At 38.1% G+C, this 22,905-nt stretch overlaps 1 protein-coding gene across 3 annotated transcripts; it reads right to left on the bottom strand.

Moving 5' to 3' along the window:
- Positions 1–8,666: 8,666 nt before the first annotated feature.
- LOC146487807 (tRNA pseudouridine synthase Pus10-like) lies at positions 8,667–21,883 on the bottom strand. Of its 3 annotated transcripts, none has more exons than XM_085127415.1 (20): positions 21,795–21,883; positions 21,501–21,629; positions 20,043–20,117; positions 19,582–19,668; positions 19,256–19,290; positions 18,902–19,013; positions 18,375–18,436; positions 17,635–17,692; positions 17,436–17,518; positions 16,740–16,825; positions 16,241–16,323; positions 15,255–15,297; positions 14,166–14,222; positions 13,698–13,830; positions 12,566–12,619; positions 12,278–12,341; positions 11,432–11,475; positions 10,786–10,887; positions 10,026–10,125; positions 8,667–9,251 (listed from the first exon to the last, which is right to left on the bottom strand). In XM_085127415.1, the coding sequence occupies exons 1-20, from the start codon at positions 21,810–21,812 to the stop codon at positions 9,189–9,191; spliced, it is 1,488 nt and encodes a 495-aa protein (XP_084983541.1). In that variant the 5' UTR covers positions 21,813–21,883; the 3' UTR covers positions 8,667–9,188. The 3 variants fall into 3 exon arrangements, with proteins under 3 accessions (XP_084983541.1, XP_084983546.1, XP_084983551.1); XM_085127420.1 differs by having other exon boundaries at positions 8,792–9,251; positions 17,635–17,689; positions 21,795–21,854; XM_085127425.1 differs by having other exon boundaries at positions 9,047–9,251; positions 18,902–19,007; positions 21,795–21,854.
- Positions 21,884–22,905: the final 1,022 nt, after the last annotated feature.

Below are 22,905 nucleotides of genomic sequence, written 5' to 3'. Positions count from 1 at the left end.
CTAAACGTAAGCATTACTAACCCCCAGACGTAAAAAAACTAACCCTTAAAGGTAAGCATTACTAACCCCCAAACGTAAGAAAACTAACCCAAAAACAAAAGCATTACAAACCCCCAGACGTAAGAAAACTAACCAAAAGACATAAGAATTACTAACCCCCACACGTAAGAAAACTAACCACCAAACGTAAGCATTACTAACCTATAAACGTAAGAAAACTAACCCAGAAAAATAAGCATTACTTACCCCTAAGCGTAAGAAAACTAACGCCTAAACTTAACCATTACTAACCCTCAAACGTAAGAAATCTAACCCCTAAACGTAAGGATTACTTACCCCCAAAGCGTAGGAAAACTAACCCGTAAACGTAAGCATTACTAACCCCCAGCCGTAAGAAAACTAACCCCTAAACGTAAGCATTACAAATCCCCAAACGTAAGAAAACTAACCCCTAAACGTAAGCATTACTAAACCCCAGACGTAAAAAAACTAACCCCTAAACGTAAGCATTACTAACCCCCAAACGTAAGAAAACTAACCAAAAGACATAAGAATTAATAACCCCCAAACGTAAGAAAACTAACCACCAAACGTAAGCATTACTAACTTATAAACGTAAGAAAACTAACCCAGAAACATAAGCATTACAAACCCCAGAAATAAGAAAACTAACCCAAAAACATAAGCATTACTAACCCCCAAACGTAAGAAATCTAACCCCTAAACGTAAGAAAACTAACCCCCAAACGTAAGAAAACTAACCCCTAAACGTAAGAAAACTAACCCCTAAACGTAAGCATTACTAAGCCCCAGACGTAAAAAAACTAACCCCGAAACGTAGGCATTACTAACCCCTAAACGTAAGAAAACTAACCCAGAAACATAAGAGTTACAAACCCAAGAAGTAAGAAAACTAACTCAAAAACTTAAGCATTACTAACCCCCAAACGTAAGAAAACTAACCCCTAAACGTAAGCATTACTAACCCCCAGAGGTAAGAAAACTAACCCCTAAACGTAAGCATTACTAACGCACAAAGGTAAGAAAACTAACCCCTAAACGTAAGCATTACTAACCCCCAGCCGTAAGAAAACTAACCCCTTAACGTAAGCATTACTAACCCCTAGACCTAAAAAAACTAACCCCGAAAGGTGGGCATTACTAACCCCTAAACGTAAAAAAACTAACCCAGAAACCCATTACAAACCCCAGAAGTAAGAAAACTAACCCAAAAACATAAGCATTACTAACCCCCAAACGTAAGAAATCTAACCCCTAAACGTAAGAAAACTAACCCCCAAACGTAAGAAAACTAACCCCTAAACGTAAGAAAACTAACCCCTAAACGTAAGCATTACTAAGCCCCAGACGTAAGAAGACTAACCCCTAAACGTAAGCATTACTAACCCCCAGTGGTAAGAAAGCTAACCCCGAAACTTAAGCATTACTAATCATTAAACGTAAGAACACTAACCGAAAAACATAAGTATTACAAACCCCAGACGTAAGAAAAATAACCCCGAAACGTAAACATTACTAACCCGAGACATAAGAAAACTAACCCCGAAACGTAAGCATTACTAGCCCCCAGACGTAAGAAAACTAACCACTAAACGTAAGAAAACTAACCCCTAAACGAAAGCATTACACACCCCAAACGTAAGAAAACTAACCCCCAAACGTAAGCATTACTAACCCCCAGACGTAAGAAAACTAACCCCCAAACGAAAGCATTACTAACCCCCAGACTTAAGAAAACTAACCCCTAAACGTAAGCATTACTAACCCCCAGACGAAAGAAAATTAACCCCCAAACGTAAGCATTACTAACCCCCAGACGTAAGAAAACTAACCCAAAAACATAAGCATTACAAACCCCAAACGTAAGAAAACTAAACCCCAAACTTAAGCATTACTAACCCCCAGACGTAAGAAAACTAACCCCTAAACGTAAGCATTACTAACCCCCAGACGTAAGAAAACTAACCCCCAAACGTAAGCTTTACTAACCCCCAGACGTAAGAAAACTAACCACTAAACGTAAGAAAACTAACCCATAAACGTAAGCATTACACACCCCAAACGTAAGAAAACTAACCCCCAAACGTAAGCATTACTAACCCCCCAACGTAAGAAAACTAACCCCTAAACGTAAGCATTACTAACCCCCAGACGTAAGAAAACTAACCTCAAAACGTAAGCATTACTAACCCCAGAAGTAAGAAAACTAACCCCTAAACGTAAGCATTACTAACCCCCAGACGTAAGAAAACTAACCCCTAAACGTATGCATTACTAACCCCCAGACGTAAGAAAACTAACCCAAAAACATAAGCATTACAAACCCCAGACGTAAGAAAACTAACACCTAAACGTAAGCATTACTAATCCCCAGACGTAAGAAAACTAACCCCTAAACGTAAGCATTACTAACCCCCAGACGTAAGAAAACTAACCCCTAAACGAAAGCATTACTAAACCCCAGACGTAAGAAAACTAACCCAAAAATATAAGTATACAAACCCCAGACGTAAGAACACTAACCCCTAAACGTAAGACAACTAACCACTAAACGTAAGCATTACTAACCCCCAGACGTAAGAAAACTACCCCCTAAACGTAAGCATTACTAACGCCCCGACGTCAAAAAAAAACCACTAAACGTAAGCATTACCAACCCCCAGACGTAAGAAAACTAACCCCTAAACGTAAGCATTACTAGCCCCCACACGTAAGAAAACTAACCCCTAAACGTAAGCATTACTAGCCCCCAGACGTAAGAAAACTAATCCCTAAACGAATGCATTACTAACCCCCAGACGTAAGAAAACTAACCCCTAAACGTAAGCATTACAAATCCCCAAACGTAAGAAAACTAACCCCTAAACGTAAGCATTACTAACCCCCAGACGTAAAAAAACTAACCCTTAAAGGTAAGCATTACTAACCCCCAAACGTAAGAAAACTAACCCAAAAACAAAAGCATTACAAACCCCCAGACGTAAGAAAACTAACCAAAAGACATAAGAATTACTAACCCCCACACGTAAGAAAACTAACCACCAAACGTAAGCATTACTAACCTATAAACGTAAGAAAACTAACCCAGAAAAATAAGCATTACTTACCCCTAAGCGTAAGAAAACTAACGCCTAAACTTAACCATTACTAACCCTCAAACGTAAGAAATCTAACCCCTAAACGTAAGGATTACTTACCCCCAAAGCGTAGGAAAACTAACCCCTAAACGTAAGCATTACTAACCCCCAGACGTAAGAAAACTAACCCCTAAACGTAAGCATTACTAACCCCCAAAGGTAAGAAAACTAACCCCTACACGTAACAAAACTAACCCGTAAACGTAAGCATTACTAACCCCCAGCCGTAAGAAAACTAACCCCTAAACGTAAGCATTACAAATCCCCAAACGTAAGAAAACTAACCCCTAAACGTAAGCATTACTAAACCCCAGACGTAAAAAAACTAACCCCTAAACGTAAGCATTACTAACCCCCAAACGTAAGAAAACTAACCAAAAGACATAAGAATTAATAACCCCCAAACGTAAGAAAACTAACCACCAAACGTAAGCATTACTAACTTATAAACGTAAGAAAACTAACCCAGAAACATAAGCATTACAAACCCCAGAAATAAGAAAACTAACCCAAAAACATAAGCATTACTAACCCCCAAACGTAAGAAATCTAACCCCTAAACGTAAGAAAACTAACCCCCAAACGTAAGAAAACTAACCCCTAAACGTAAGAAAACTAACCCCTAAACGTAAGCATTATTAAGCCCCAGACGTAAGAAGACTAACCCCTAAACGTAAGCATTACTAACCCTTAGTCGTAAGAAAGCTAACCCCGAAACGTAAGCATTACTAACCATTAAACGTAAGAACACTAACCGAAAAACATAAGTATTACAAACCCCAGACGTAAGAAAAATAACCCCGAAACGTAAGCATTACTAACCCCCAGACGTAAGAAAACTAACCCCCAAACGTAAGCATTACTAGCCCCCACACTTAAGAAAACTAACCCCTAAACGTAAGCATTACTAACCCCCAGACGTAAGAAAACTAACCCCCAAACGTAAGCATTACTAACCCTTAGACGTAAGAAAACTAACCCTTAAACGTAAGCATTACTAACCCCCAGACGTAAGAAAACTAACCCCCAAACGTAAGCTTTACTAACCCCCAGACGTAAGAAAACTAACCCAAAAACATAAGGATTACAAACCCCAGACGTAAGAAAACTAACCCCCAAACGTAAGCATTACTAACCCTTAGACGTAAGAAAACTAACCCTTAAACGTAAGCATTACTAACCCCCAGACGTAAGAAAACTAACCCCCAAACGTAAGCTTTACTAACCCCCAGACGTAAGAAAACTAACCCCCAAACGTAAGCATTACTAACCCCCAAACGTAAGCATTACAAACCCCTAAACGTAAGCATTACACACCCTCAAACGTAAGAAAACTAACCCCCAAACGTAAGCATTACTAACCCCTAAAAGTAAGCATTACTAACCCCCAGACGTAAGAAAACTACCCCCTAAACGTAAGCATTACTAACCCCAAGACGTAAGACAACTAACCCCGAAACGTAACCATTACTAACCCTTGAACGTAAGAAAACTAACCCCTAAACGTAAGCATTACTAACCGCCAGACCTAAGAAATCTAACCCCTAAACGTAAGCATTACTAACGCCGAAAGCGTAGGAAAACTAACCCCTAAACGTAAGCATTACTAACCCCCAGACGTAAGAAAACTAACCCCTACACGTAAGTATTACAAACCCGAAACGTAAGAGAACTAACCCCTAAACATAAGCATTACTAACCCACAGACGTAAGAAAACTAACCCCCAAACGTAAGCATTACTAACCCCTAAACGTAAGAAAACTAACCCCCAAACGTAAGCATTACTAACCCCTAAACGTAAGAAAACTAACCCCACCAACGTAAGCATTACTAACCCCCAGACATAAGAAAACTAACCCCTAAACGTAAGCATTACAAACCCCCAGACGTAAGAAAACTAACCTCCAAACGTAAGCATTACAAACCCCAAACGTAAGAAAACTAACCCCCAAACGTGAAAAATACTAACCCTCAAACGTAAAAAAACTAACCCCAAAACGTAAGCATTACTAACCCCCAAACGTAAGAAAACTAACCCGCAAATATATAAAACCTATTCCCCAAACGTAACAATTAATACCCCCCAAACGTAAGCATTACCAATCCCTAAACAAAAGAAAACTTTTCCCCATACGTAGGCATTGCTAACCCCCAAACGTAAGAATTACTAAACCCTTAAACGTAAGCATTATTAATCCCAAAGGTAAGAAAACTAACCTACAAACCTAAGAGTTACTAACCCTTAAGCGTAAGAAAACTAACCCCCAAACGTAAGCATTACTAACCCCCCAACGTAAGAAAACTAACCCCCAAACCTTAGAATTACTAACTCTCAAACGTAAGAAAACTAACCCATAAACGTAAGCATTCCTAACCCCCAAACGTAACAAAACTAACTTCCAAAGGTGAAAAAACTAACCCCCAAACGTAAGAAAACTAACCCTAAACGTAAGTATTACTAACCCCCAAAAGTAAGAAAACTAACCGCCAAACGTAAGAATTACTAACCCCCAAACGTAAGAAAACTAACCGCCAAACGTAAGAATTCCTAACCTCCAAGGATAAGGAAACTAACCCCTAAACGTAAGCATTACTAACCCCCAAAAGTAATAAAACTATCCACCAAACGTAAGAATTACTAACCCCCAAACTTAAGAAAACTAACCGCCAAACGTAAGCATTACTAAACCCCAAACCTAAGAAAACTAACCCGCAAACGTAAGAAAACTAACCCCCAAACGTAAGAAAAACCAACCCCCAAACGTAAGCTTTACTAACCCCCAAACGTAAGAAATGTTTTATAACTAACCCCCAAACGTAAGAAACTTAAACCTTAAAGGTAAGAAAACTAACCCCTAAACGTAAAAATTATTATCCCCCAAACGGAAGAAAACTAACCCCGAAACGTAAGCATTACTAACCCCCAAACGTAAGAAAACTAACCCCCAAACGTAAAATTTACTAGGCCCCAAACGTAAGAAACCTAAACCCCAAACGTAAGCATTTTTATCCCCCGAACGTAAGAATTACTTGCCCCCAAATGTAAGAAACCTAACCCCCAAACGTAAGCATTACTAACCCCCAAACGTAAGAAAACTAACCCCCAAACGTAAGAATTACTAACCCGCAAACGTAAAAAAACTAACCCCCAAACGTAAGATTTACTAGGCCCCAAACGTAAGAAACCTAACCCCCAAACGTAAGATTTACTTACCCCCAAACGTAAGAAACCTAACCCCGAAACGTAAGCATTAGTAACCCCCAAACGTGAGAATTACTAATCCCCAAACGTAAAAAAACTAACCTCCAAACGTAAGCACTACTAACTTCCAAACGTAAGAAAACTAACCTCCAAGCGATAGAATTACAAACCCCCAAACGTAAGAATTACTAACCCTTAAACGTAAGGAAACTAACCCTCAAATGTAAGCATTACTAACCCCCAAACGTAAAAAAACTAACCCTTAAACATGAGAATTACTAACCCCCAAACGTAAGAAAACTTACCGCCAAACGTAAGAATTACTAACCTCAAAACGTAAGAAAACTAACCCCCAAACGTAAGCATTACTACCCCCCAAACGTAATAAAACTAACCCTTAAACGTAAGAATTACTAACCCCCAAACGTACGAAAACCAACCCCCAAACGTAAGCATTACTAAACCCTAAACGTAAGAAAACTAACCCCCAAACGTGAAAATTATTAACCCTCAAACGTAAGAAACCTAACTGCAAAACGTAAGCATTACTCACCCCCAAACGTAAGAAAACTAACCCCTAAACGCAAAAAAACTACTCCCCAAAAGTAAGCATTACTAACCCCCAAACGTAAGCACTACTAAACCCCAGACGTAAGAAAACTAACCCCCAAACAAAAGAATTACAAACCCCCAAACGCAAGAAAACTAACCCCCAAACGTAAGCATTACTAACCCATAAACGTAAGAAAACTAACCCCAAACGTAACCATTCCTAGCCCCTAAACGTAAAACTAACCCTCAAACGTGAAAAAACTAACTCCCAAACGTAATTATTACCAACCCCCAAACGTAAGAAAACTAACCCCCAAACGTAATCATTACTAACCCATAAAAGTAAGAAATCTAACTCCCAAACGTAAGAATTACTAACCCCCAAACGTAAGAACTCCTAACCCCCAAACGTAAGAAATCTAACCTCCAAACTTAAGAATTGCTAGCCCCCAAACGTAAGAATTACTTACCTCTAATTGTAAGAAAACTAACCCCCAAACGTAAGAATTTTTTTAACCCGAAAACATAAGAAATCTAACGCGCAAACGTAAGAATTACTAACCCCAAAACTTAAGAAATATAACCCCTAATTGTAAGAATTCGTAACCCCCAAACGTAAGAAAAGTAACCCCAAAACGTAAGAATTTCTAGCCCTCAAACGTAAGAATTACTAGCCTCTTAAGATGAGAAATCTAACCCTCAAACGTAAGAAAACTAACCTTTAAACGTAGGGATTTGTAACCCCCAAAGGTAAGAAATCTAACCCCCAAACGTAAGGATTTGTTACCCCCAAACGTAAGAAATCTAACCCCTAAATGAAGGATTTGTAACCGCCAAACGTAAGAAATCTAACCCCAAACGTAAAGATTTATGACTTCTAAACGTAAGAAATTTAACCCCTAAAGGGAAGGATTTGTAACCTCCAAACGTAAAAAATGTAACCCCTAAACGTAAGGATTTGTTACCCCCAAAGGTAAGAAATCTAACCCCTAAACGTAAGGATTTGTAACTCCCAAACGTAAGAAATCTAACCTGCAAACGTAAGGATTTGTAACCCCCAAACATAAGAAATCTAGCCTAAACCGTTTGGGGGAAGACATTTCGCTTACGAACAAGTCAACCCTTTCGCAAAGCTTAAGGCCAGCCAAAAAACATAACTCCATGAATTTTTAATGACTTTATATCGAGGTAGAATTCCGGATTTCGACTGAAGACTTGACGCAAAATTCCTGCTTTTTTTATTTTTTCCTGAGCTTGAAAAAACGTTTTCCCCTGATTTTTCCTTGACCGTGGCAATGCTGTGGCATCCCGCGGGATGGCCGGGGTCATTTCGGGCTCGAGTCCGGTGTGCAAATGGGTAATCATTTATTGCCTGTAGCCGCCAAAAGGAACCAGCATCCTATCCTCAACAGACAGCAAAAGATTAGCTTATTTTGACGCAAGCATTTTTAAAAAAGCCTCTGCAGCGCCTAAACGTTTGGACGACTCGTTCCACTCCTTTTGTTCAACAGCTTTTTGGGTTGCGCGCCTTCATAGCTAGGACGGACATTTTAGAAAGAGTAAGAGGTGGCCTTGTAGCCAATTTTGTTTAGACATGCCTTGTGTTCTATATTTTGAGCTACGCTTATCTGAGATACTTGCGTCGGCGAAAGATCGTGTTTATTGCAAATGACTTGGTTGAAGTATCCCATTGTTGCCCTTTTTTTAACCGTTTATAAGCTTGATTATTATTGACCAATGCGATTAACCATTTGAACGTTCAGTTCAGTTGGATAAAATAACCAGTTTTTTTTTCAGTGGAATACAACAACTCCCAACCAATCCAACTAACCAAAGAACAAGGTAACACAACTGCAACATAACAATTTGCTGTTATTTAGGAGGAAGGCTAGTGGCCCTTTAATTTTTTTCTTCCTATAGAGTTTACAACGTTCTCAGGATCTTTGGTGATATTGCTGCGTGGTCCTACTGCTAAAATATCGAAGAAAACACAAGAGATTGTAGCAAGACCAACTGACTCAGTTCTGTTTTTGGTAAATCCTCGTAAGCATGGCAAACATGTGCAACAAGTTTCTCATTCAATAACCAATTAAAAAATAAAACGTCAGCCTGTTGTCATAACCAAACGTCATGTTGCCTAGCAACTGGTTCTCTTGCGAACACCGTGGGCTCGGACAGGCAATGGAGCTCGGAGTCCGCCTTTATTGCTTCTTCTGACTTTCGCCAATCATCTCATAGAAGCTGAAGAAAAGCTCGAGAATTGTCCAAGTCAACGTCACTTCTCGTTAAGTTGATCACTAGTCTCCTCTTTTCTTGGCGGCCAATCAACATCGACAGACTGTAAAGGAAAAAGACATTCTTTCTATTGTACTCATGTTCCTGTTGTTTTACGTCCTCATTGCGGGCTAGTTTCGTTGTAAACTGCACGTCATCTTTCTCATATCGCGGTACAAGAAAAATAACATTATTTTAAAAACTAGATAATTAAGTGACGCAGTCCCAGAGTTGCGATTGGTTTAGCGGCCATGCCATACCTTGCCCCATAAATATGGGACGTGTACTGTACGCATCATCGAGAAAAGCAAATGTCACTAAATCAGCAATATTCATCGATATTTTGTGGCTGTTTTTCTTGAAACAATTACCGGCCTGTTCATAAGGCGCTGAGTTGGCTATCTGTGTTCTCATATTCAATGCGCGCTTGTGAAAGAACAAAAAACCTTTAGATTCCAGTAAGATTACGAATACAAGGTTTCCCAATAGACAAAGAGCACGCAAGAGAGAAGCAGGGTAATTTTGGCGGGAAAATGAGATAGCCGTCGTCATTTTACTGCGAGTTCAGCGAGTTTTTGTGAGAACGGGCTCGTTTGTAGCCCGGGCACTACCTTTACGATGACGTAAATATTTAGCATGTGGAGCAGTAAGAGTTTTTTTGGAGTGTAAGTGATAAAATCACAGAAAAGGCTTGGATGATGACGTCACAATATCGCTATCGGTATCGAAAAAAATGCCGAATATCGTTCTTTCGTACTGGTATCGGATCGATTTGAAAAACTGGTATCAGCCAACCCTTAGCAAACAGCACTTGCCCTCTGGAGAAACAACTGAATACCTCAACATCCAGCTGTAAGATGTCCGTGTCAGTGTTCAATAAATCTCCTAAGTTAGGTTGTGTCCTACCGAAGTCTCCATGGACGAACTCTTTAATATAGCTAAACAAGAGTTAAGGAACACTATCAATGAGAAACGAAAAGTTCGCTAGTTAAGGAACACTATCATCTAAAATTGTATTCTCCTTCCTCGCAAATTGTAAAATTGTTTCCAGCGTTTTGCCGTTGTTGTGAAAACAGAGGAAATGACCGACATAAACACTCTACTAACGTAAAATTTCCAGGTCATCATAGGCCAACCTGTTTAATCTCTCTCGGTCCCATTAAACTTACGACTGATAAACTGCTAACAGTCTTGGTTCATCTGTCACAGCACTTTTGAATCAGTAATAGTTATAACGAATGTTTGGTTAATCAACAGAGTTATGAGCTCCTGACAGAGTTGATAACTGAAGGTAAATTGTCATATGTAACACAGCGGAACCCCGTCTTAAGACCACCTCGTTATTACAACCATTTTTTTGTGCCCCGAACAAATTGAAATTCCAGTCATTTCCTTAGTTTTACAACCTCGTTAAGCCGACCTCCCCGTTAGTACGACCACATTTTCACGGCCCGAAGGTAGTCGTATTAACGGGGTTCCGCTGTAGGTGTATGCTCTCAAAAGGTCATACCAAGAGCAAGTTCACTGAAGATGACAGTTGTGTCTGTTCAAGTATGTCTTCGAGCCTTGCTACTTATTTCCAGTAAAGAGAAGGATACGTCCCCGCCTGGGTTTTAAGTAACAAGTTAAAATGATGAGCGTCGATTCGCTCTGCTAATGTCATGGTATAAATACATCGTTCTCGTGCAGCCAGAGGGCGTCTAAAAAGCAAAATAAATAAATAAGTAAATAAATAAATAAGGCAAAAGTCAACAATGTAACGTTCTTTTGAAAAGGGGAAGTATCACAGGAATTAAGTGTTATGTCAAAAACTCCAAAACATTTTTTTTTTATTTACAGAAACTAAAAGTATTGCTCAAACTTGTTGTAGAATGCCACACCAGTGTACTAAGACTATCGATGAGTGTCTGGCCGCAGATGGACTGGGTTACAATGGACTGCAACTTGAAAATAGTTAAGCTAACTGTTTTCAAGTTCTCGCGTATTTCGTTTCCAAAATGCACTAGAGCAGATCATCAGTTGTTCGTTTGAAGAACTCAGTTCATTTCTTCTTTTTTTGATGTTCTAGAATTATTAGTATTATTAGTATTTTCACCACAAAAGGTCAAAATCCCCCAAAAGGTTCTTTCTCCATCCGTTCTTTTACCAACAATTTGGAGTAGTTGTGTTATCACGCAATATGTTCCGTCACGAAGTGAAGAACGTTTGTATGACTTCTGCTACGCGGAATCTAAGGACTATTACCTGTGTAAGACGCGCAAAGGAGTCTTTTGTGAAATCATTAAGTCCTGTAAATGAATGGAAAAAAAGTACAATCAGAACCTTACACTTAAAAATGCCGGATTTTACACTAATAAAGCCTGACAGAAAAATAACGAGAGAATTAAGTCGAACCATAGGTTTATTGGAACCCGACCTAAATACAGTCTAGAGCTGAAAGTCTAATTTGTCATACAATTTCCTAAATACGTTGGATTTCCGGGATGTTTTGTTACAGTTCTGGGCCCGGTTGTTCGAAAGCCGATTGACGCTAATCCACGATTAAAAGATAACCGAGGTTTTCATCTCACTCATTTAAAATGATTTTAAAGGCTCATTTCAGGCTAAAGGTAAAGAAAAGTCTGAGGCAAGACTAAGGGATAAAAATCTTTGGACTAATCCTTACGGATTAGTCAATATACCCGAATCAAAGTTCACGTTAACCCAGGATTAGCTTAATCGGGCTTTGAACAACCAGCCCCAAGCTACTGCTGATAGAGAAGGTCTCTGTTGCGGAGAAAGAGAGAATTTAAAAACCAACATTCTATGCATCGAGTCAAGTGCATTTATTTATTTTGCCGGCGTAGTAAGCGTTCCCGCAGGTATGCCTTTGCGTTTAAAAGCGTTTTTCATTTCTTGACCGCGTGAAAGTTGGAAAGAGTTGCTCTGGTTCCCGGCCAACCTTCATGCGGTCAAAAAGAGAAAATTAAACGCACACAAATCTCTACAGAAACTCTTGGTACGCAGCTGCTTGCGGCATGAGGCAGGTGACAGCGCACAGTAATCTCCTCTTCTAATGAAACCTCTATATTATCATTCTGTTGTCATTACCTTCGTGTCGTCAAGTTTGTGAAGCTCTTCATCGGTAACTTCTTTTTCTGTCCATATTAACGCCCTAAAAACATGGAGCTATGTTAGAAAATGCATGGATTCGTCAAGGTTATAAAGTAAAGGGAAAGGTTAATAGCTTTTTCAGCCTAGGTGACTAATTTTCATGTGATCTTCCTTGTGATGGACTACATTTCTGATTTGATGAAAATTTAAAAACCCTTCCCCAGCCTCTATTTGAACTCCGGAATGGGCAATACAGTTCTAAGATTTGAGGTAGTGTAAACTTACTTGTATGTTTTAGTTTTGTTGGTCTCTGCATCTTTAAGAACAAGACACTCCTCTCTTCCAAATAAAAAAGATAGAACAAAACATAAAGAATTTGAAAAAAACACGATTCATTATAAGCGATAGTGCAAGCAAACTACAAAAGCAGTTTTAAATGACAAAAAGAAATCAGTTCTTATTTCTCTTGCTCCTTATAGCACAACAAACAAGAACATTGCTAGGCTTCAAAATGTTCAGAATTTTGCGGCACGGATCGTGACTGGCGCAAGGAAGTATGATCACATTACGCCGATGCTAAAGGAACTCCACTGGTTGCCGGTTGCTAAGCAACTGGAGGTTAGAGACACTTAAATGCCTTTTAAATGTATAAAGGGATTAGCCCCACCATCCTTGTGTAATAAGTTTACCACAACAAGCCAGGTGCATACAAGAATACTAGGAATAAAGATAAGCTTAATATACCATCTTTTAGATCAGCAACAGGTCAGCGATCTTTCTCATATAGGGCTGCTCAGCTCTGGAATGACCTTCCAGAAAGTTTATCAAACATAGAGTCATTTGATGTTTTTTGAACGTGATTCAAAAACGTGCCCTTGACGAATTTTTAAGCCATTGACACTTAATAGGTGTAATTATGCGTATTTTAAGTTTTTAACTAATATGGTAATGTTTTATCACTTTTAAATGTTTATTTTAGATTCCAATTGTTTATATAAGATTTTATTGTAACTGGTATGTGAAAACCCATTTTGATTGGATGTACAAAAAAAAAATTATAAATAATGCCAGCACGCCATGGATTTAAGTTTTGTAAAAACGATCTCACCCAGCCTCTGTTGTACACAATTCGCCATACTTTTGGCAACCTTTAACATACGGTCTTTGCAAGCTTTGCTTCTTTGGCGATTTGTGGATGAGAAACACCACAGGTTTGCACCCCAAAAGTGAGGCTCTTGACGTCCCAGCCGCCATGTTGGTGTACCAGAACAGTAGATTTTTAATTAGTATCTTTAGTTAGGTACACCAAGATGGCAGCCATGTCTTTTGTCGTTCAAATTTCTGAGGCTGAATAAAAATGTGCTATACGAAGAACATATACTTTTACTAAGCGTGTACGAGTTTCGTTTCTTCTTACTTTGTGACTTGCTGTAGATCTCTTACGGAGATGTCTGTTGTTGAGGAGTTGATTTCATGTTGAAGATCGGAGAAGAATGATTCACTCAGACGAGTAACTCGGGGATTGATAAACTCCACAAGAAATGGTCTTCCTGAAATGGTGAAAAGATTAGCACTACTGTCGAATATTGAATTGTGATTATTATATAAATAAATAAAACAACAACAGCAGGAAAAAACAGAAACAAAAATATTGCTGCTAAGTTATTCAGTATGCCAACAAAGCAAGAAGATGAGAATTCCATCCGCAGCTTTCTTGTTCACGCCTTGAGAGCCACTGGCGCATTTTTCAACTTGTTTTTATATAGTGGGGTACGTTTATTTAATATTAATAGAGAGTTAGGACTGGCGTTTACATCTAATTGCAGAAACAAAAATACAATAGTTTTTCTAATGCGACCGCAGCCAGTGTGAACAGCTAACTTACCTCTACCAAGCATGCGTACATCTACGTCCTCTCGCCCGGCAGATGCGAATTTATGCTCTGCGGAAAAAAAAAATCATGCAAATATATGCATTTACAAAACGAACTTGGTAACACATTTACGCTCTTTTGTTCCAGATTTTACATTTACTACAAGCGCTTGCAGAAGAGCTGAAAATGGAAAGTAATTCCAAGGAGTTTTTGCTAAATTTTTGCAATGATATTCCCCAACTTTTTGTATGCCCTGGCGATAGCATGTGAGAAGCGGAATAGAGGACATAAAGCTGCCATTCTAGACTACAAGTAGTCCCTTACATGCATTTTTCTAAGGGATAGTAAAGCGAGTGGACCACGCGCGCCGCGTCTCCTCGCGGAAAGCAATTTTCACGCGTCCACGCGTGATTCGCTCGCTTTACTTTCCCTGAGCAAAATAAGGGACGGCTCGTAGTGTATTGCCATTCTTTATGCGTATTTATTTGAACTAGCTTGTTACATTCTTTGGTTCTGAGTGAGGTGAATACTTCTTTTATAACATCTTGAAGATGGCGATGATGTTATCCTTTTTATTTCAAACAATAGAAAACAACAAGTTGCCCGAATTCGATCACCTTTATTTATTTATTTATTTATTTATTTATTTATTCATTCATTCATTCATTCATTCATTTATTTATTTATTTATTTATTTATTTATTTGTTTATTTATTTATTTATTTATTTATTTATTCACCACGACATACAAACATAGAAAGTTACAATGAATAATATACTAGGATCGTACATAAGTTTAGAGTAAATAATAATAGTAAAAGAAGAAGTAAGAAGTGGTGAGGAGACCTCAAGAAACGCCCGGGTTTATACTGAGAGGTCTCCTTGGAGATATGTTAGGACTTTAAGACCAGTAAAGACATTCTATTTAGATTTTTTAACATACGGTGGTAAGACTATAAAGACATAACAGACCTTGCACTGTAACAACTGGCCATCACACCGAATGTACACGTTTTAGTTTTACGCATTTTATCAAGTAAAGAAAAGACTAATTAAAAAAAATATCCGCACTGGAATGTTCAAAACTATATAAGGACGTACCTTCAGCGTTGATCTTGCTTCTAATCCGGTCACAAATTTTCTCCTACAATAGATAAAAGGATTTGAAATATTTCTTCTAAAAAGTAGAAGACTACTGTTCTTTCCTACCACTCGCAACACAAGTTTTCTTTCTTAGACAAGCTCCCAAGAGGGCGTGTCTGACAGCGACGTTGGATATTTGCAAGTTGTGAGAAAGTGGAGTATAATTTGAAGAGGTAGCTTTTAAACTAACTATTTTGTGAAGCGATCTGACATGGAGCAATGTGACCAGATACCGTGAAAACTATACAATTTCTTTTTAAACAGAAAGTCAAACAGTGGAACAATTTGTCCGCCGATCGATCCTGAGCTGTAACTCTTGAGTGCATCTGTGAGCTTGATCATTAGGACTGTCTTACGCGGATCTGCCACTGCCCAGGCACACAAGCCTCACACAGGAGATGTAGACTGTGTAGTTCATTCGATATTGGAGGAAAATAGAAAATCTTTTGGCTATGAAAACCAGTCACGCTCATGAGCTTTGTTACCATGTTAAGGGGAAGTGTTATGTTTTTTTTTACCACTTTCGTTAAAATGGTGAAATAAGACCTTCACGTAGCTAAAAAAATAATTCTAGAACAACGAGAGGAGAGAAATCAACTCAATTCTTGAAAGGAACAACTCGTGATATATTCTAGCGCATTTTGGATACAATAACTTGAAAAACGTTAGCCTAACATTTTTCAAGTTTCAATCCATACCGGCCTACTCTATCTCTGGCCAGAGGCACTAATCGACAGCTTTATTGCACTGGGGTGAAAATTTATAACAATACTAGACAATCTTTTTTTGTTTTTGTTTTTGTTGACAGACAAACTTTTCGTTTGGGTTTTGAAGTGACACCAAATTCACGTGATACTTCCTCTTTAAGTTTCCTTGTTTTACGAAGAAGCTAAACCAGATGGCGGAGACTGAGAAGGTGGACCATAAACATGTAATAATTTTACCTCCACTGACGATTCACAGTGCCGTACATTGTCAATTATCCACGGAGTCTGAGAAAGGACTCGCGAGAACTTGTTGTATCTACCTACAAATGAACAAAGCATTCACAATGTTAACGCTGCACACAATACTATGGTACGCGGGTTTTTGGCATTTTAAAAGGATGGTAAATACATATGGTGTAAAAATTAGTGCTTGTATCAGTAAGTTAGATTTGCTGGGAAATGTGCAACCGCTTTTCAATTTTCAACTATCACAGAGTATGAAAGTATTTTTAACTAGACAGTGTTAACTTTTAACTTGTATACACTTCTTTGTGGCGTTCAATTTTATTGTAGAGTAGCGCTTTAAAATATTTCTTTTTCAGTTTTAGCACTATAGTAATGTATTATCATTCTAATTACTATTATTACTATTAAAATGCACTAAACAGTATAAATGAAAGTTGCTGTCAACTTTATAATATTATTTATTTTGATCCAAACTTGACAGAGTACAGACCTGCAATGTAAATGGAGTCGTGTGAACAGGTGACATCTGATAACTCACTTGGAGACTGCGATAACTTTGGGGGACAGTCTGTCAGTCTGAAATGAAAATTTAAGCTAAGAAAACAGCAAATGCGAATAAACATTTACAACCAACATGCACAAGGAAGTCAATTAACTCTTACGATGTCTGTCTCTTGCTCAAAAGGTAAAAGTAAGGTTAGCAGAGAATTGTTGGAGAAAAATAACTTTTTACAACAATAACAAGAAAAAAATAAACAAAAACAAAACAAAACATGCTGTACTAAAATAATAACGTCTACTAGATCAGCAACATGTCAGACATAGGAACAATCTACGAATAATTATTGTACCGTACAATACTTAATCTAGGGTCTTGAGGGGTTACGGCTAATATTTTACAGCAAGTAAAACAGTTACATTCAGTTTCAGAACCAGTCACATTGAAAAGTGACAGTGTCGCAAAATAGACAGAGTTCATGAGAAAGAGTGAGCAAGAACTTGTGTCTCACATGGTACCCAAAAGATGTGGTTCTCTCCAAATCATCTTAAGTTTACCAGCCATTTTGTTGGATCAGGAAGCCAGCTTTGTCGAGTTTCTGACCTTATGTAAGCAAAAGACAACAGAAGCCACTTGGCTTTGTAGCAGACTATGTATTATGACTATTATGAACAGGGATACAGTTACCGTTTGAGCTGATTCACTGTCGTTAATTCTTTAAGTGCTTTTCTAACAGCAGCTCCTGTCAACATTCCTTCAGCTGGATTGTCCTGGTGGAAAAACAAAATGAGTTTCAATTATTTTAATTAATAACTTTAAATTATTACCTTAAATTATTATTGACAGATAGAGCAAATATAATTATTTGTTCATTAATATGACTTACTTCTACTCTTTGCCGTTTTCGCCTTTGTCGAGATCTTGACTTTGACGACTCGCGACTGCTAAGATATTAGAAAAACAAGTAAACAAGTTCCCTTAATTAAGATATATACTTTCACAGCACACTGTACAAAACTTCAAGTAGACAATAAGGAATGTACATGTACTACAAACTGTGTGAGCCCCATAGCACCCAAGTAATAGGAAAGAAATGGAATGAAATTATTTTTATTAAGTGCCATGAGGACTTCTATCCTTATAGTTCCCCGGACTTGCTAGCCCTGTGAAGGAAATGTGGATTACCGAGGTCAAAGATTTTGGATCCGAACCCATGACCTCTGGAGTAGATTACCAGTGCCTCTAACCAACTGAGCTCCGAGGTAGGAATGTATACTGTAATGAAAGAAGTCTTAAGAGTGTGAAAGAATTGTAGTAGTATTAAGTGTATGACATTTATCAGAAGCTGGGATGCAGGGCATCTCTTTGGCAGACAGGCCTCAACTTTACACAAGATCAATGGGCTTTGTTTATGTATTTGCTGGTATGAACGCCATTATCAACTCATTTCAAAATAGTTTTTGGACTGCCTATAAATCCACACTGTATAATAAAGGTCAATATAAAATACTAGGGAAATGTTATTAAGCCTATTCACAGTCCTTGACCTTGACGATTCAAGGTGATTTAGAAATATTATCCTCTGATATAACTGACTGAAGTGGATAACATTGTACAAGCACTTACAGAAATTCTAGTTCTTTTTCACTGTCCTTGTGTGTAAAGGCTATTGATATCTTGAATGGACCCTAAAAACAAAACACACACTCACAGCGATACTAAATGATAGATTTTTCAAGCCAATAACTGACACAGCTTCTCTCCAAAACTGGTGTATTTCCAAGTTACATTAGTGTTATTACAGAACAACATACATAACATGCTTTTATGATGACCAGTGGTCACCAGTCAGTATATTAGTCCTGCAGAAATATACCAGGTGCTCAGCAACTAAATATTGTGAGTTGTTTGTGCCAAGTGGTTGTGTTCCAAACAGCAGTTTGAAACTCTGAGACATTTACTGTCAGTAGCACTAATGCTTCTCCTTGTGTGACGTACAATTTCAGTTTTCCCTTGCCCTCCGCTCATTTTTTCGATTTTATTTGTTCCTAACTTCCTCAAATAATAATGTAAATTTGAAACTAATCTGTATTGAAAGTCCCTTTCTGAGGCTTGTACCCAACCTCAGTTAACTCAAAGAAAACCTCCCTTACCAGTGGCTTGTAATTAACTTGTAGTAACTCCTCCATTATTGGTCCATAAATCCATTTGAATACTTCCTTGATTGTCAGGTTCTCATCCAACTTCTTTTTGTCAAAGCTTGAACTGTCAAAACACAATATTAAGGTTAAATATTCAAACACTGAACACAATACATTCAAAGTGATTTTATTTAGCAACAGTGTTATCTTTAAAACAGCAGCTATTAAAATCAAAATTTGACTGTAAACAACTGTTTCGTTTTTTCTTTTTTTGAGAAATATATAAATTGTCATCAATTATTATAAAGGCTACCAAAAAAATCCCCTTAAAATTGATAGTTGGAATGTATTTTTAATACAACATACCTGTAATTTTCTTGGAGAAATAATGCAATTGAATGCTACAACAAAAATGATCCAAGATATATTTAGTCAGAGTCAATCATGATTACATTTTATCTAAATGCCTAATTTTAACATCATACCTCTTTCAAATGCTAGTAGCAGAGTAACTTTATGTAAAAACGCAGAAATATATATTCATATGTACTACAATCACTCAATCGACATGTTGACACCATTATTATGTACAAGTCAATTCAAAAGTAATAAATTATTTGCAGGGTAGATGAAGGTGAAAATTGGTGAGTAGACAATTCACAACAATCAAAATTGAGACATCATGCACATACCTGCCGAAGGATAAGTGAAAGTGGAAGAGAAATAGCAAAAGTGAAGTTGTCGTATTGATATCCACCATTCTGGACTGCAGATTGTATCTAAAGAATTGGTATTAAAAATGGTTTTAATGAACTTGAAATTCATAGCAAAGTATTAAAAAGTAGACCTGAAAACAGTTTCGCTAAAAGACCACAGTTGTAACAACTTGGTTTTCAACTCAATTAAAAATACCTCTAGATCTATTATCAAGATTCCCTGATTTTTGGTATGTAACACGTATGTAATATAATATTTCTCACACTGTCATTGAGGTTTAGCTTTGCTAAAGAAATCCACCCATTCTCCAATGTTGTCTTTCTGAGTCATTTTCAAATTCTAAGTAGCATCTGTCTCCAGTTGTCTTTAGTTGTCAGCCATTACAGCCAGCTAGCTAGCAATGCTGTCAGCGTCCATGGCTATTCTATTACTTTACCTTATTAATGTAGGTGTTTTTTTTTCTCTTGGCCAAGATACCCAGACATGCCACACATGGCCCTGTAACATCCTCCTAAAGAATAAAACAATAATCACTGTCTTTTTTATTTTCTGCGGTATGGTGATCATCCTTTTTTATTGTAAAATATATGTAATCTTACTGCTTTTTGAATACTTGAAAAAACTATCCCAGGCCAATTAGCAAAATCTGGGTTCATTAAGCTGAAAGGAGGTGTTAATCCCAAAGAAGAAGAGTGAGTGATGCCATCTGAAATAGCCTTCTTTATTTATTTATCTGGATTGTTGAATAAACATTTCCTTCCAGTTCTGGGAAGCTCCTGGTCACTTTTTTTCTTGCTTGACCATGGCAAGGGGTGCTGATTAGAAGGAGGGGGCTGCATAGGGAGGGGGGTGGGGAGGGAAGGGGTTAATTACAACACTCAAACAAGGACTGTATTCATTAAGTAAATAATTATGGTATATGCAGCCCTGTTCTTAGGATCCTAGGATTCAAATGAGGTTGTCTAACATGAGTAAAAAAGGCAAGCTTCATTCTCCTTTATCACAATGTGCCAACATAAGTGTCCACCTGGCCCTGGAAGTAGGCCTGGAAGGTATTGGAAGTTGTGAAAATATGTCAATGACTCAATTTTGGTTAGATATTAAGTACAAAGTTGTTTGGCTTTAGTAACAGGCTTTTCCTAAATATGCTTTAAAACGGGTCCCTCCCCCACCCCCTCCCATTTCAATGATAGAGAATGGCGCTTTTCGGCAAATTCATCATTGATTTAGAGGGGGTGGGGGTGGTTCAGTCTTTATTTTTTGTTCTGTGAAAGACCAAGGTACATTTTGTAGGCTAAAACCTACTAACTATATTGCAAGACGCGCTACAATTGTTTTTATAACATAGCGCGCGCGCATCCTAATCTCCTTTCTATTGGCGTCATCATGGTACATTTCTACATTTACGCACGGCCGTGCGTCCATCCGATGACGTGTGCAAGTCAGATGAAGGAAGCATGCGCGCGCTATGTTATAAAAAACTTCTTACAGAGAGACACCTTAAAAAATGTACATCTATAAGAGCTTGTCGAAGTGAATGAAACGTTAAGATTAAACCAATATGAGACACCACTTTCATCCTTTTTTTGTTCAGAGTTTTTTGTTATTAATCAGGAACAAAACCTGTTTTCCAGGAATCGTTTACTATATTTTCACTATGTTATAAAAGAATTGGTTCATGCTTTTAGCTGTGCGTATATCGAGTTATGGATGCACTTGGGAAGTTTGGAGAGCACTCAAGAAGCTAGTGCTCGTGCTTCGAAGCTCGTGCTCTCCAAACTTCCCGCGTGCATCCATAACTCGATATACGCACGCTAAGCATGAACCAATTCTTAAATAAGCTTAGTTAATTTTAAATTTTAAAGTTTATCAGAAAAATGTTTCATTCCCTCACCTCCTCCTCAGAGTTTTGGTATGAAGAGATGTCCCTTTCTCCAAGGAAGCGTAAAACACATCTTGCACAGCAGTTCATTTGTTTGAGGGCGACATTCACCGGGACAAAGTCAGCATGGAGCTCAGGGTGCTTTTGAAAACGGTAGCAGAAATGTTCATATGAGGGGCAACGCCATGTAAAAATTACCAGGGTTGGGCTTCAGATAACAAATTGTGATTTTAAGGAAAAGATCTCCATAGTACCACCGCTATACGGTTAGTGTAAAGCAAGTTACAAACAAGTTGAAGAATTTACCTTCGAATCGTCCGCCATTACTAACAAAATTGTACGTCATGTAATGAACACGAAACTACAGCGCTGGCAACCTCGTTCCCAGGGTTCTCTCTTTTATGAGGGAGGACCTCTCACTGAATATAATATTTTTCCAATACGGACCGAACAAGCTAGCTTAGTCCAATAAGGTTTTTATTATTCCCATTGTTGTTTCCAAATCTGTGTGAAACTTGTTTTTGTTCTTAGTCTGGATAATAAAATTCGTCGCTCTCGTAGTAAAACTCCAACATGACAGTTTAAACAGTAAAAATTGAAACACTTTGCTCCTTTCAAACGCACGTTATAACGCAAGTGGTCCATCTTAGCGATCCGTAAAAGACTATTCGGACATCTCAGGGAGGCAATCATATTGCTCCTTTTCAGCGCAGACCCGGTTCGACCAGTTCAGCTATATAATATGAAACTATAGAATACTCTTCCACTTGAAGGTTATAGCCACTTCTTTTCTTTTACTTTGAGTGAACTAAGAGCGCAAATCCCTGTAAGGGTGTCTATCAATGAGATTTTTTTAAAACTAATTAAATTATTTATTTTAGTATTTTAATACAAGTTCGCAATGCACTTTTTTCTGATGCTCATCTTGACTTTGAGTTTGTCGGATGTAAAAATAAAATCAGCCAACAGTATGTTATGGAGAACTGGGTGGCACAGTCATGCCAAAAAGTTTCAAAAGTACCCTAATGGGGAAGAAAGCTGTCTCGTCACACTGCCCTATTTTCAGTGCCCACTTGCGAAACAAGAATCATAACTTGACCCTTTAGTCAGAGTAACATAATCAGAGGTGTACTTCATTAACTCTCTTGGTAATGGTGTTCTGTCTATGAGAAAACACGAGCAGAACTAATCTGCCCATTTTAGCAGCAAGGTTAAGAGTCTTTCTTAAAGTTCGTTTTATTGGGAGTCGGTCACTTTCATCGCATAAGAAGAGGACTTGAGGCAAGTCTAAGCAGCAAGCTGCGCAGAAGAATTGAGAACGTGCACAGACGACATTCATTGGCGGGAGGGTGGGTGGCCTCTGTTTATTTTGGCGTGAAGGATAGGACTATGTATCCCCTCCCTTCCCATCTATACA

The sequence above is a fragment of the Pavona decussata genome, unplaced genomic scaffold (assembly GCF_977016875.1).
Source record: "Pavona decussata unplaced genomic scaffold, jaPavDecu1.1 SCAFFOLD_13, whole genome shotgun sequence".
In the NCBI taxonomy this organism is placed as follows: domain Eukaryota; kingdom Metazoa; phylum Cnidaria; class Anthozoa; order Scleractinia; family Agariciidae; genus Pavona; species Pavona decussata.
The sequence above is the reverse complement of the archived record's forward strand: the minus strand, read 5'-3'. Positions and strand labels throughout refer to the sequence as shown.

Excerpts from the sequence above, each read along its gene's own strand:
- LOC146487807 (XM_085127415.1), bottom strand. Across the intron at positions 17,693-18,374 it reads GAAAAAGAACTAGAATTTCT|CAGTCGCGAGTCGTCAAAGT; the intron begins GTAAGTGCTTGT and ends CTAATATCTTAG. Across the intron at positions 15,298-16,240 it reads ACTGTGAATCGTCAGTGGAG|GAGAAAATTTGTGACCGGAT; the intron begins GTAAAATTATTA and ends TATCTATTGTAG.